At 43.3% G+C, this 14,172-nt stretch overlaps 1 protein-coding gene across 1 annotated transcript in view; it reads right to left on the bottom strand.

The window, feature by feature from the left end:
- The window catches only part of SKOR2 (SKI family transcriptional corepressor 2), a 39,494-nt gene extending 25,631 nt beyond the window's left edge, over window positions 1-13,863 (bottom strand). The window contains exons 1-3 of the mRNA XM_029233080.1: window positions 11,266-13,863; window positions 10,176-10,239; window positions 9,744-9,818 (exon numbers count right to left, since the gene is read on the bottom strand). Coding sequence (XP_029088913.1) covers window positions 9,744-9,818; window positions 10,176-10,239; window positions 11,266-13,863 — 2,737 coding nt within the window. The remainder of the gene's footprint in view (window positions 1-9,743; window positions 9,819-10,175; window positions 10,240-11,265) is intronic.
- Between the last annotated feature and the right edge of the window lie 309 nt (window positions 13,864-14,172).

Raw genomic sequence — 14,172 nt, 5'->3', positions numbered from 1 at the left:
TGACTGTCAGGGGTATGTGTGTGCAGGTATGCATGTGTGCATATGTGTGTATGAAAATACAAATGTACAAATATTCCCAAGCATGTGCACAGTTATGGGAAGGCACTTCCTCTGGCTCCCCATCATCAGCACAACAATATCCAGGGCATCCTGAGTTGCTTAATGGCAGCCATTTTCTGTACTATCTACGTCATATTTGCACAAACTTATTCTCATTTTCATCTTGGACATGACCTCTCTCTGTAGGCTTTTGAACATTAATACCTTGGCTTTCTTCTCCATATAATAAATAATGAGGAAATACCGGTGAAGCATTTTAAATACAGACCTCAACGTAATTCCTACAAACTACTATTATCTAAAAGCAGAGTAACACAAATGTTGGTAACAAATTGTAAATGTATAAACCAAGAATAATGATATTTTTAAATGAAGATAAATGCATATTATGTGCAGTTTTACCTATGTTTACTTTAGTCTCAGTTAACCAGATGTTAAATGCATAGATGTTTCATACTCACATATAATATTGAGGTTGAACAAGAAAAGAAATGAGCATGCACACATCTCTGCATCTATCTACAGAGCAGGATGAGATTTTATCATTCTACAACTTTCCCAACCCCTCAAGACATGATTTAAATGAGATAGTTAGTTTCTGAATAGGGAACTCTAGAAGCCATTTCCTTATCACATTAGAAACCAGCTTCTTTTTGACCTACTAGTATATTTTGTGGACTGTTTACCTTATATTACATTTCAACTAGATAATTAACTTAAAAAATTAAAATAACATATGTAAAATTGCATTTCTTTTCTCCTTCACAGATAGGAGGTTTACATTAGTATGAAGCATTAAACAAATAGCTAGTAAATAAAACTATATTAACCACAGGTGAATCTACCGATGACATTAATAATACGCTTTTCATCCGCTTTGTGAAGGATTAATTAATATTTTACATGTGTCTATTTGAAACAGGTGTTTTGCTGCAACTTCTCAGAAAAATCTGTCAGTTTTGAGCTTAGAAGATTCAAATTTCTCTCTTGCAAAACGTTTTAAAAAATGGTTCAATGTTAGGTAAATAAGGAGCACAGAAGCTTCAGCTGCCTTTTGTGTATCTTTCACTGGACCGTTGCCTTTTGCATATTACTAATCTGTGAAAACCAGATTGTTAATGGTGGTTAAAAATGACCTCTGGGAGCCTGGATATGTTTGTTCACTATTACTGCTAATGTTTTCCATCTGGTTTTTTTTTTTAAAAAAAAAGGCAGTCTAATACTAGATTAAATAAATGAGATTTAGTTGACAATGAGCTTTCCATTTTTACAAATATTCCATCAGGTTAAATGCATTTTACTTTTCCAAAATTAATGAATGCATTTGGAGAAATCCCCAAACTAAAATTCTTACTTTCCTTCCCATTATATTCCCCCTTTAAAAAAAAGTGACAAAAAGGCCAGGGTGGAGGGGGGCCATAGAGATCTTAATTGTAAAAGAAAATAGTTGAGTGGCTTAAAGTTGGAGAGTGATGGATAATTAGGGCATAAAAGGCATCCAGTGGACTGATGTGATGAGGACCTGCTGCTCAGGGATGAGTCCACACCAGTTCTCCACAAGCACATGCTCACAGGGCCAGTTAACTGTGACCTGCATTGTTGCCCATGAATCCTGCTCGCCCCAGGGGGGGCAGAGGCAGTGTGAGGCCACATCAGAGAAACTATACCTCTGCTGAGTGCAGCAGGGGCCAGGGAGCCTGAAGCCACATGGTCCCTGCTTCCCTGGTCTCTCCAGCATCCTCCAGGGCCAGGTGGTCCCACATCCCAGGGGAAAGCTCCACCCCACCCTTGGATCGGCCCTTACACAGCCATCAGAAATTGGAAGTACAAGAGGGATGGATGTGAGAATACACCATGCCAAAGCAGACATGAGCAGTAAATAGCAGATGAAGGGGAGACTGGAGTATCCAAAGGGGGGAATAAAAAGAAAGACCAAAACAGCCAATAGATTCACCAGCACTATGTTTCAAGGCACAACGGTAATGACTTTCTCTTAAACATTATGGCACACCTCTGCTCGAGAACCTGCAGTGTTTCCCCACGGTCTACATTGCAGAATCCACTCAACTCCTCCCCGGGAGACTCCAGGTTCTCCTGTAACCTTGTCCCATCCGGCTCAGCCAAGCTGTATTTCTCTGTCACTAAGCACAAACCTTTTACCCAAGACAGACTCTTATTTCTCGCATCTGCTGGCTCTGCTTTATGTTGTTTCTCTTCCCTGCGGTGTCCCCCTCCTCTCCCCATCCACCCAAAATCAGAAAGCCACCCAGGTGTCATTTACTCTTTCATAAAACCTTTCCCAACTTCTTCAGATGCCACTGATCTGTTCCTTCCTGGGCTGAAGTTCTAAGTCCTTGTCATCTTTACTCTGCCACCTTGTACCCAATATTCTAACGCTTCACCTATGCTAGTCTGATCTTCCTCAGCTAGAAAATCTGCTTTCTGAAGGCAGAGAGATCCTGCCCTACAGGTAACCCCCATCACCTCAACCCTAGGGAGGGGTACAAATGTATTCCACACACACTTGTTGTACTTCATTTAATCCAATTTGGTTTGTGAAAGAAATACAAACTAATGCTATCGTAAATCCTCAGTTGTCATAAGGTTTTTAAAGCACTAACTCATTCCTACGAACGAACAAGCACATTTTGATCCATTGTATGGTCTAAGAATTACTCTATATTTTCAGTTTACTGGGGAAGTTTGTGATTGTTTCCATTTTTGTTCCTACCTGACATTTTGAAAATTTCTTTCAGGGACAAATAAAACTGTAGCACTGAATGTTAACTGAGACATGAAGATGCTAATTCTCGTATGTGTCTGCCATGGCCTCCAGCAGCAAAAATACCTTACAATTTTAAAAAGCTCACTTAATTTTAAGAGCCAAATGAGCAGGTCAGATGACCTGTTCTGTTGGTGGTCATGAGATGGGAGGAGAAGTTGATTAAAAGATATTACTGTTCTCAGGCTAAACTTGAATTCAATAAATAAGATATTTAAGTATTGTACCCTGTATGTGTATAGGGCATCAAAGTATATAGAGTACAATATAAAATGCCTGACATTGGACGAAGAGTAAAAATTTTAGCATTCCCCCATCCCTTCTATGGCAATACATCCTCCTTCCTTCTCCTTTCAATCCCACTCCTTTCCCTACCCCTTATCTTGGCTGTCTCCCTTTTAAAGTCTCCTTTGAGCCTGCAGCCAGCACTCAGGGGCACTACCCCAGCCTGCAGCCCTAGGGGCTAGCAAGTTGCTTGTCATTGAAAGGTCCTCTCTGTTCCCCCAGGATTGTTGTTGACAACAACTGATGAAAAACATTTGGAAAAAGTGCATTTCAGAAAATGCACGCTGAAGGGCAAATTTAGTCAATGAAACTATTTTAGTTTGGGGCTGTGTCTATACATGAAATTCACATGGATTCTAATATTTAGGTGAGGAATAAAAAATTTCAGTCAAACATCCAGATGTTTCCATAGTTCGTGGGGACTCGTGCTATTGCATGTGTTCTAGTGCAGGGGAGCAGACCCCGGAAGGGAAGGCAAGATCTGCGTGCGAAGCTACCAACGGTGTCTGCCCGCAGTTCCCAGGGCCCGCAGTTCCCAGGGCACTGTCACGCCCTCAGGGCAGGCTGGGCCTGCCCTCTGCCTCCCAACAGCCTCAGCACAGGCCTGGCCTCTGTTGATCAAGAGAGACTCCTCTTATATATGTTTAACTCCCAAACAAACACTGAATTTTAATAATTAATCTTAGCTTTATAATCTGACTTAATTTAAAATTTCTGGAAGTTTAATTTTCTCTTTCCCTAACAATCTACCTTAGAGGTACAATTTGGATGGGGTCAAAGTTAATCTACAGTTTGTATAACTAGTACAATGAACAAGAACCAAAATTTAGCACAACGTATGGTTTAGAGAGGTTTCTAAGAACATTTTGCAGTAAGGCATTAAAAAATCAATTACACGGAAAGCAGAGTTAAATAATTTTCTCCTCTATCAGTGGGGCATGGACTTCTGTTAATTTCTTGGTGTTAAATTCTACATTAAACTCATCCCCTGTGACGTCTGGCACAGTAGTGAGGTCATAGAACAGAAAAGAAAATCAATATCACTGGAGAGGGTATGCTGCAAAATGAACTAACTAAATATTAACTCCATTAGCCAAAAAAGGGAACAAGAGCAAGATTAATATTTGTGAGTTTATAGTTAACTAACAATTACAACAAAATTTACAGTTCATGATAAAAATTTATCGTGAGTTACGTACACATTGCTTCTGAATAAGTATATCAGATTTCGTTGATTAGTGAATTGTGAGTTCATTTAGAATTCTCTTAAGTTTTAGAACTTGTGTTGTCAATTAATGCTATTTTTTTATTTTTTTCTGAAGAGTTTTTTATTGTCCTTCTCTATCTCCTTGATTTTCATATAAATTATTAAAAACCACAAGAAGGAAAATGTTTCCATAAATAAAAAGAAATTTATATTTGAAATATGGGGATTAGCTAATTTTGAATACATATATTTAAATACCTCAAAATTCGTTGTTCATAAAAATGTCAGTAGTAACTTAGAGGTGGATAAACTGAGGCCAAAGTACTTAAAGGGCTTGCCCAAAGTCATCTAGTAAGTGAGAGAATTAAAACTCAGATCTACTAGTCTGTGCTTTTTAGAATTTTTCTTCTTCTTCTTTTACTTTTTTTAAAAAAAATCATAAGCATGTTCTAAAATAGAATGGAATAATAAATCAGAGCGCCTCATCTGCTATATATTCATGAGAAGTGTAACTGCTTCTTACTATTCTCAGAAATCCATCCATAGCATATTAAGTACACTGGAGAATTATACCAGTGAAAATCAAATTGATTTTAAAACTTCTATACATATGACAAGATGCAGCCACTCTCAGAGTCCAATGGTTCTGGCGTTTCTACAATGAAAGGGATTGGAATTGAGGATGACTCCACTTTACGCGATTTCCTTGACCTGCAATAGCTTTCAGCTGTCTCACCAGCTTACCCCACTGCATTCAATTTCAAATCACTTAACTTCACTAAAGTTATTCAAAACGGATATGCAAAGCCTTACTCTGGGATTGCAAGCAAAATGCTGTCATTTATATTTTTGAGTAGGTAATATTTTGACCAAGCTGCCATCCCCCTAGTCTATATTACTTGGCTTTAAAGCAATGGGTCTTATTTTAAAGAGACCTACAGATAAAAGTTCTGGCTTCTGGGGCATTTTGGCTGCTTAAAACTTTATGTTTGGTCCCTCTAATTATAAAGAAGTATAATATCTGCTATGAGTAAGGTTAATGACCATTAACAGGGAGGTTTTTGAAAAAATCATTAAAAAATGTAATCTTTTTGAAATCATTGAAAAGTAACAGTTACCAATAGGGCTGAAAGGTTGAACAAAGGCCAAACTTAATTAAAATGATGCACTAAAAAAATGAACTGGAACTAAATATTGTTGCTAAACTGAATTTGTATTAGGGATAAATTAAAGCAAGTACTTATCATTTAAAGATAAGTCTGTATCTTTACTTGTTTAGAGAAAGGTCAGAGATTTCCTGATAAACTACATTTATGATTGTTGTGGGAGTGAAAAATTCATGTAAAAATCAAAAATTGCATACTGACTTATTAGGTAGTTTGAAAAGACATTTCATTCTTCTATGTTATACTGTATATGCACAGAAATAAAACATTGATATCTTCCAATAATGATGATTGAATTAAACGTTGGCTAAAGGGACATATGGTTATATAAACCTTTTTGGATGTTATATTGTGTAGACTGCTATTATAGTATTCATACTGCCTTACACCTTATCTGTCCCCTCCTTTTGATTGGAAGCAACTTGAGAGCAGGGACTGGCGTTGATTCTATCTCTGAATCTCCAGAGCCTAGCAAAATACCTAGCATACAGTAGGTATTCTGAAATATTTGGGGAGTAATTGAGTAAATAAACAAATGAATGCTATCATGTACACGTGGAAGTTAACAGTTGTTACATGGGGAGAAGTAGCTCCATTCACCCGCAAGGTGTTCCAGATAAAGCATTCTACTGCTACCACTACAAAGCAGTTCATCACAGGCTTCATAATCTCTTTGGCTCATCTGGATTTTTGACACTTTGCTAAATGAACGGGTTCTTGGTGTCTGATCACAAGTAAATACATTAATACCAAAACATAGGCCAACTGGGTGACCATTTTGGGATTTTCTCAAATGTGCATTCCAGTGTGAAGACCATGAGCTGATCTTTCCTACAAGCAAGGACAGTTGAAGGTACAGCGAGTCCTACAACAACCCAAACTCCTTAACACTTTCTGGTGTTTAAAATATCTCTGCAGGCTCAGCAAAGGAACCATGAGGGTGAAATTCTTGTGACCCAAGATTCCAAGATAAATTTAACAAAATATACTCTTCACCCAAACATTTGTTCATGTCAATAATATATTTTCATCCTTTCCACGTCCCACCTGTCTCACATTCAATACAGGATAATAATAATATGATATAACCTACTACCTACATACTTCTCTGAATAATGTGAGAATGAAACTGTAATACAGAATATCAATGTGGAGCAAGTTTCTCTGGGAATCTGTATCAAATTAATTATTGTGAGGGAGGGACTAGTAATACATCAATAGCATGACTAGGTGTTATTACCAACATAACTATCGACTGTACTGCCCTGAGCTCCAGACACTGTGGAATTTTTATGTGAACACCGATCCTGATTATACTTTTATTTACATCCTTTTGACATTTGTATTTCCATCTGAACATCAGACAACAGTGGATTCTGTAGTTATTGACCCACTCTGGCTATCATGCTTGGGGTTCTAATGACTTTTTTAGGGTTTATTGAACTTCCTAAGTATGGGGGAACCAAATACCTTCCAAGGCCAGGAGGAACTTGTTTTCAAATGAAAACAGTCCAGCCATCCAAATCGGAGGAAGATGAAGAAGAGAAATTCAGTTTTTAACAAATCTATAGAGACTATTCATGTACACGTAATGAAGAGAAGATAATTCAGTAAAGAAATCAGTATGTTCTAATACATTTAGATTTCTAATGGGTATACACATTTGTCAAAATGTTAACTTAAATTTTTTATGATAATTATGAATACTAACTGTTAAGTGCAAGGTAGGAAATTAAAGTTCCTAAAAAGATGATTTCAGATTGTGAAGTTTGGATTTTCTCATTAAATCTATGGAAACTATTTTAAATTTAACAATTTAAACATCAAATTGTCCCCTAGTTTTGTACAAATCATTGATACCCCTTAAAAAACTACATACATTTTACATCTTTTATAGAATACTTATAAAACTTTATTTTTATTTTCTTTAAAATTTGCACCCAAATAGAGTAAGAGTTTAGCCCAAGGAGACTTCTAATGAGTTATGCTTTAGCGAAATGAAGTCTGGTGTGAATTATTCTCTAAATGTGTTATTTTATATTAAATACATGTATAGTATAATTTGAACTTTAATAGCACCAACAGCCAACTAAAAAATAAAACTTCCAAACTTAGACAGTCAAAAACACCTTAAAATTAATGCATATAAATTACAAAGTACTAATTTTAACAAGCAACAGTAAATTAAAACCTGTCTTGAGATGAGTAAATGAAAAGTGGGGTCCCTGTCCTGCTCTGAAAGGCTTACATTATTTAAAAAATACAAGTCATTGCTACATGCAAGTTTTCTTATTTTATTGGACTTCAAGCTTCATGGCGCTGCTCACAGAATAGGGTTGTACATAAAATAAAATAAAAACAAATAAAAATTCCTCCCAAATTAAGTTATTGACAATGCCACTAGGATGTGACACTGGTTTTAAACTCTCTTTCCGATCTGTGTCTATTTTGGTTAGAGAGGAATGGGAATTCTCTAAGTGCTCACCGTTTGTACAACACACCCCCAGCAAAGGTCTCCATCCACTTCGGCTGTTGAAACAGCCCGATTAATTTGCATTCACTAGAGTACATACAGACTCCCATCTGTGGTTTCTAGGCATGGGAGAAATTGGGCTACTTTTAAATCTGTTTTTAGCTCTACAGAGCTGCTAAATATCATTTGATATGGGGCTGAAAAATGTTTCCAAAAGTGTTTCCTTTATATTCATAAATGTGTTGTTTCCAATGTCTGTTAACCTCTACACATATCAAACAAAGAAAAGCAATCGACTATCCAGAAATGTCTGGGAAATGGTTAGATATTACAGAATCAATCAAATAGAATTATAAACCTTTTGTGTGTATGTATGTGTGTGTGTGTGTGTGTGTGTGTGTGTGTGCAAACCCATTAGAAATGTGTTGGTACCAGTCCTTTCTATTTCAAGCCTCAATTTTGTGAAATATCGCACTAGGGAAGAGGTAGTTCCTGGGCAAATATCATTGCCTTTGTGACTTTATTTTGTACACTTTAGATTGTAACAGAAAAATCCACATTTAACAACTTTATCATATTAGACACAGAGCAAATCTGTGAAAGGTGATTTTTTTGAATTTTCAAAGGGTTATGCTTTAATTGAAAGTGATAATAATAAAAACACTTAAAATGTGCTAACAAACAGGTAAAGCCAGAATGCACAATTTTATGGAGACTTGATACGGCCAAGGATACACCACCAAATTATTCTTAGTGACTCCTTAGCATAGTCAGCCCAAACTGGCTGTTGATCAATATTTATAGAAAATACTCATGAAATAATTTGGAAATAACTCACAATATATAAAGCTTTCTTCCCATGATATATAAAGCTATTTTTTCATTAAAATAGGTGTTTGCCTTTTGCCATTTAAAGTACTGAAAAGTTTTCTTTAAGGAAAAATAAAAACAAAGGTTTGGAGACCTTTTTCATTGTACTTTGCTGTTATATAAGATTCCTTTAAGATCCTATTTTCTTTATTTCTGCTCCCCACACCACTCTTTCTCCCTCTCCCTCACTTCCTAGCTTGCTCTCTCTGTCTCATTTGACAGGCAAATTTGCAGACATTGCCGCAGGATAACAACCTCGTTTGACAGTCAATTAACCGTGAATAGTCAAAGCCAAGGCAGTTTGCATTACATAAATGGAAAATTAGATTCCTTTTTCCCAAGAAACAAAACGCTCTCCTTAAGACACTGCAATAGACAACTTAGTATCAAAACTTCTAATCACGTCTTTCCCAAACCCCTTGGAGACATTTAGCAATCAGTAAAAGGTGGTTTCATTTAATTTGTATAATGTAATTTTTGTAAATGTATTATACATTTTGTGTAGAGATCATTATCATGGAGATAATATAAATGTTGGCATAGATGTCATAAAACACCTTTAATGTCTTTCTGACAGATATTAAAAGCAATAAGCTGTGATCCTTTTTAATGGAAGGTTTCTAAGAGAACATTTCAATTATTGTCATTTTATGCTTTTCCAGCCCGTTTCACTGTGTAACCTGATATATTTCTGAATTCTCTTCTGAAATATGCCCAGCAATTAATAATCTTATTGCTATTAATGTCACTGCTTTCCCATTTGTGTTTTTTCTTAGTTATATCTACTAGGAATTGTTTTTTATCTTTACCCTTGTACTAAATATTCAGTCTTCTGATTATGAATTTCAGCCCTTCTCTCTGTCATCTGACTCTTCATTCCTTCTATTTGTCCCAGCCTACCTGATCTTTCTCTCCAAAAATCTCCTCCGGAAGCATCAGAGTCTGTGATGTAAAAGCTATGCTCCTTGTTCTTATCTAGAATCAAACAAAACACAAAATCTGCAAGTGAATCTGTACTGACAAGTGGGAAACAAAGACACCCAAGAATTTTAACATGTATTTATGTATCTGTGTATGTTTAGAGTACTGATGCCATTTAAATGCAAAGACGTATGTTGAGATTGGGGGCAACAGTGCTGTTATCTGGAAAATTGCCATTGCTTGGAAACTACAGAAATGCTGCCCACTAAAATATAAACTGTAGTATGAAAAAATTCAAAATTCAATGGATGAAAACCCACAGAATGGTGGTAGGGGCAGGAGGTGCTGGGTGTGAGTCTCACAGAAATGGTTAAATGCAGGAAAGAAAACTGGGGGGTTATTTTCTTTTACCTGAAAAGTTGTTGTCATCCTTTGTAGGTAAAATAACTTGGTTATTTTCCTTAGTTTTCTGATTCTGTATGGAGAAGAATTAGAGATGCAAATCAATGCCTGGATGAAACCATATGCTAATGTCAACAGTCAGCAGGAAGAAGCATCAATAAAAGTGACTCCATGGAGCCTCAGGAGACTTCATTTTTTGATGGTTATCTTCTCTGAATAGTTGTTGGGCTTAAATACAAATGTACGACTGCACGTACCTGCATTATCCTTTACAAAGTAGTATATTAAATATGCACCTATTATACACTCTGTAAATCAACATGCCACATTATTTGTCACATCTACACTACATTAGGACAGAGTCACTTCACTCTGAAGTCCTTGAGAGTGTTTTCTATGCACACTTGAGTGAACACAATGCTGAGCCACTTAAATTTAACTTTGGTCTTTAGGGGCCCCAGGTAGCACTTTCACGTGGGTGGAGATTGGTTTGGGAGAAGCCAGTCTTGCTAAAGAGTCTGCCTTTTGTTTTACTGGACACAATGTCTTACAGAAGTGTCCATTCTGGCTAGAGCTCTGGGGTTCAAGCCTTGATTAAAGCAGTTCAAATAAAACTGAATCTAACTTTTGAAGTCAATGTATTTTTGATCTTTTCTGGGTCATGGTTCGGGGAGGCACTGAATTACAGAGAAGAAGAATGATAGGATCATTCAGACTGCACCAGTTTTGTGGTCCCACTGCTTCTGGGGGAACAATTGTGCTCAACTGGCGGCAGGGAGTTGGGCAAAAGAGATTGGTAGATTAGAGGAAGGACTTGGTCAATTTAGGGGTCTTTCCCAACTTCTATAAGCAGCCAACTTAAATATAGGGGGGAATAGAGGCCCCAAGGCCTTTGAGAGGTTTTGTAAGAGAGAGACCAGAAACTACATTTTTATGGAGGACAGTTGGTAGGAAAGAAGCCCTCCCAAACACACTGAATATTTCATTTCTGTGGGGAAATCTGGTGATTCATCTTTCCTGCGCATATGTAACCGATTCAGCCTAAAGGTGCATTTAAATAATAATAATTAGCTTGAAGGAGCCTAAAGGGGATATTTACATCTTTGTAGGAGGGCTGCTCCTCCAGTGATGGATGGTGGACCGGGCTTCCCGGGCTGCTGCTAAGGCCGCCGCTTGATTTCTGGGAGGCCAGCGGCGGGGGCGGGGGCGGAGGCAGGTCCAAGCCGCCGGGGTCACCCAGTTTCCTGTCCTCCTGCAGGAGCCTGGAGGAGTTCAGGGCCAGTGGGAAAGCGCCCGAGGCAGCCGGCGGGCGGTCCCGGCTGCTCCCCTTCTCCGACAGCGCTCTGCCCTGGAGGAATCGGCCGCCCCCGACTAAAGGGTCCCCTAGCAGGACCCCTGTCTCCTCGTCTTCCTCCTCGTCGTCCTCGGGGTCTCGACTTTCCTCCTCCTCTTCCTCGCCCTCGGGAGGCTTGTGGCCCTCCACGTCCACCTCCTGCTCTTCTTCCTCCTCCTCCTCGTCCTCGGAGCTGTCCTCGCTGGGGTAGCTGCAGCTGGTGCCACTGGGGGACAGAAGGCCTCGGTGGTGCGGCTGCGGGGCCAGCGGAGGCGGCGGGGGCGGGGGTGGGGGCGGCGGCGGGGCCGGGTGGTGGCGCTCGGAACCCGGCTCGTCGGGCTGCGGGGGCAGCAGCAGCAGCGGCGACGGCGGCTGCGGGGGATGATGGTGGTGGTGGTGTTGGTGCGGTTGTTGTTGTTGGTGGTGGTGATGCGCTTGGGCCGAGTGTGGCGCGCCCGCGGACGCCCCGTGCAGTTTGGCCAGGCTCTCTGCGTCGTCCTTGCCGCCCACCGGCCGGAAGGCGCTGGAATGGTGATAGCTGCCTCCGCCGGCTTTGCGCCCCTCCAGGAGGTGCGGGTGGTGGGGCGCGGGCACTCGGGCACCCACGGGGACCGCTCCGGCGGCCGCGGCCCCAGTCCCGGACAAGGAGCCAGGGTCGGCCGGAGGCGTGGAGCCCGCACTGCAGTCCCCGCCGCTGCCGCCCGGGGGCGACTCGAAGAGGGCATCGCGAGCGCCCGCGCCGCCCGCAGGAGGCGGCGGGCCGGAGCCCGGGCCGTTGGCGGCGACCGGAGGGGGCTGACCCGGCGGGGGGGCCGCTTCGGCGCTCCCGCCCGCGCCGCCGGGCTCGGCCAGGTCCAGGAAGGCCTGACGCAGCAGGGCCGGGCTTTCTCCTAGCGCGCAGCCGAGCGCCGAGGGCGGCTGCGGCGGGGGCTGTAGGTATGTGGGCACGGGAAGTCCGCCCGGGGTCCGCGGAGGCCAGAACATGCAGAAGGGCGGGTAAAAGGCGTCCTTGCGGCCCGCGGGCCAGAAGAGGCCCGACAGGCCGGCCTTGGGCGCCGCGCCCGCGCCGCCCGCACCCCCCAGAGCCTCGGCCGCGGCGCCCGCGTCCTCCTTCTTGTGGCACAAGCCGAAGGCGGCTGCTGCAGCCGGGAAGGTGTAAGGATGCGGGAAGAGTCCCCCGCAGCCTGGGAACTTCTGCAGCACGCCCCCGAACGAGCCCTTGCTGGGCACCGGGATGACCGGATAGCTGCGTGGCCCTTTGGCGACAGCCGCCGCGCCCGCGCCGGCGCCAACGCCCGTCACGCAGCCACCCCCCGCGACCCCCCCGCCCGCTCCGGCGCCGCCGGAGGCCGCGGCCACCGACAGGCTGGCGGCGGCGGCCGAAAGACTGGCGGCGGCCACGACAGCCGCCTCCTGCAGCGAGTCGTCGTCGTCTTCGAAGCGCGGCCTCTTGTGATGCGCGTGCGGCGCGCCCGCCAACTCGGCCAGAGGTGGCGGGGGCGGCGGCGGGGGCGCCCCCAGCAGGTGCGGGCCCAGCAGTCCCCCACCTCCCGCCACCGCCGCAGCCGCTGCCACAGCGGCCGCCTTGACCGAGCTGAGCGGGTGGCAGGCGGGATGCGCGCCCGGCTGGGGCAGCGCGCGCTTTCGGCTCCCGCCGTTGAACATGGCCTTGACGTCCTCCCAGGCGAAGACTAGCTCGTCCTGGGGGCTCTTGTCAGTGAGCTTGAGGTGACGGCGCCACGAATTGAAGTTGGCTGCGTCCGGCTGCGTGTACTTGGCGTCGGGCGTACGGTGGGAGTGGAAGATGAACTTGTTGGGCGAGAAGTACATGTTGCAGTAGCTGCATTTGATGCACTTGGCGCGGGAGCTGTTGTAGCGCGCGGGGATGAAGCTGCCACGGCAGCCCCAGGCGCATTCGTGCGAAACGTCGAAGGCGAAGTTGTCAGGCAGCTTGGGGGGCCTGTTTTCGCCTAGGAACGACTTGCACAAACGCTCAGCCTCACGCTTAGTGATCATGCCGCAGCGGCGCGATGAGATGGGCATGGCCCCGGCGCGTCGCAGAATCTCCAGCTGCACCGGCGTGCACTGCACGCACGTGATGCCCAGCGCCACGCGGCGGTTGTGAATCTCGTTGTAGCTGAAGTTCTTGAGGAGGGTGTTGGAGATCTGCGCCAGGCATAGGCGCTCCTGCCCGTCGATCACCAACGACACGATGGGAATGCCGTAGAGGATCACCTGGCCCACCTGGTTGGGTTTCAGGTTGGCGTGGCCCGGCCGCGGCTGGCTCAGCGCGTCGGGCTGGAAGGCGCTCGACGGCGATGCCAGCAGGATGTCGTTGGGCCCCGGCAGCGGGCTGGAAGCCATCTCCTCCGCCACGGAAGCCCGGGCCGAGCTCTCCGGGTCGGCCTTGGAGACTGGAAGGGAAAGGAGAAAGCGTTGACTAGAGCTTTTTCAGTTTACAAAGAGAGGGGTGGGTTGAGTCGCTAACTGAAGAATTATAATCACTTCCTTGCTTTGGTTAAGATATAATTATCACTGGGCAAAGGAAGCAAGTTTCAGACACAAGGAAGTCATCTCTTAAATTTCCTCAAGGTCATCCTTTGGAAATGCAGGAATTTGGAATTACTTTTCTTCGGTTCTAAATATCCAAAGTAAATTTTTAAAAAGTCAGTT

The sequence above is a fragment of the Monodon monoceros genome, unplaced genomic scaffold, assembly GCF_005190385.1.
Source record: "Monodon monoceros isolate NGI ecotype Baffin Bay Population unplaced genomic scaffold, NGI_Narwhal_1 Super_Scaffold_1, whole genome shotgun sequence".
NCBI classification, from domain to species: Eukaryota; Metazoa; Chordata; class Mammalia; order Artiodactyla; family Monodontidae; genus Monodon; species Monodon monoceros.
The sequence above is the reverse complement of the archived record's forward strand: the minus strand, read 5'-3'. Positions and strand labels throughout refer to the sequence as shown.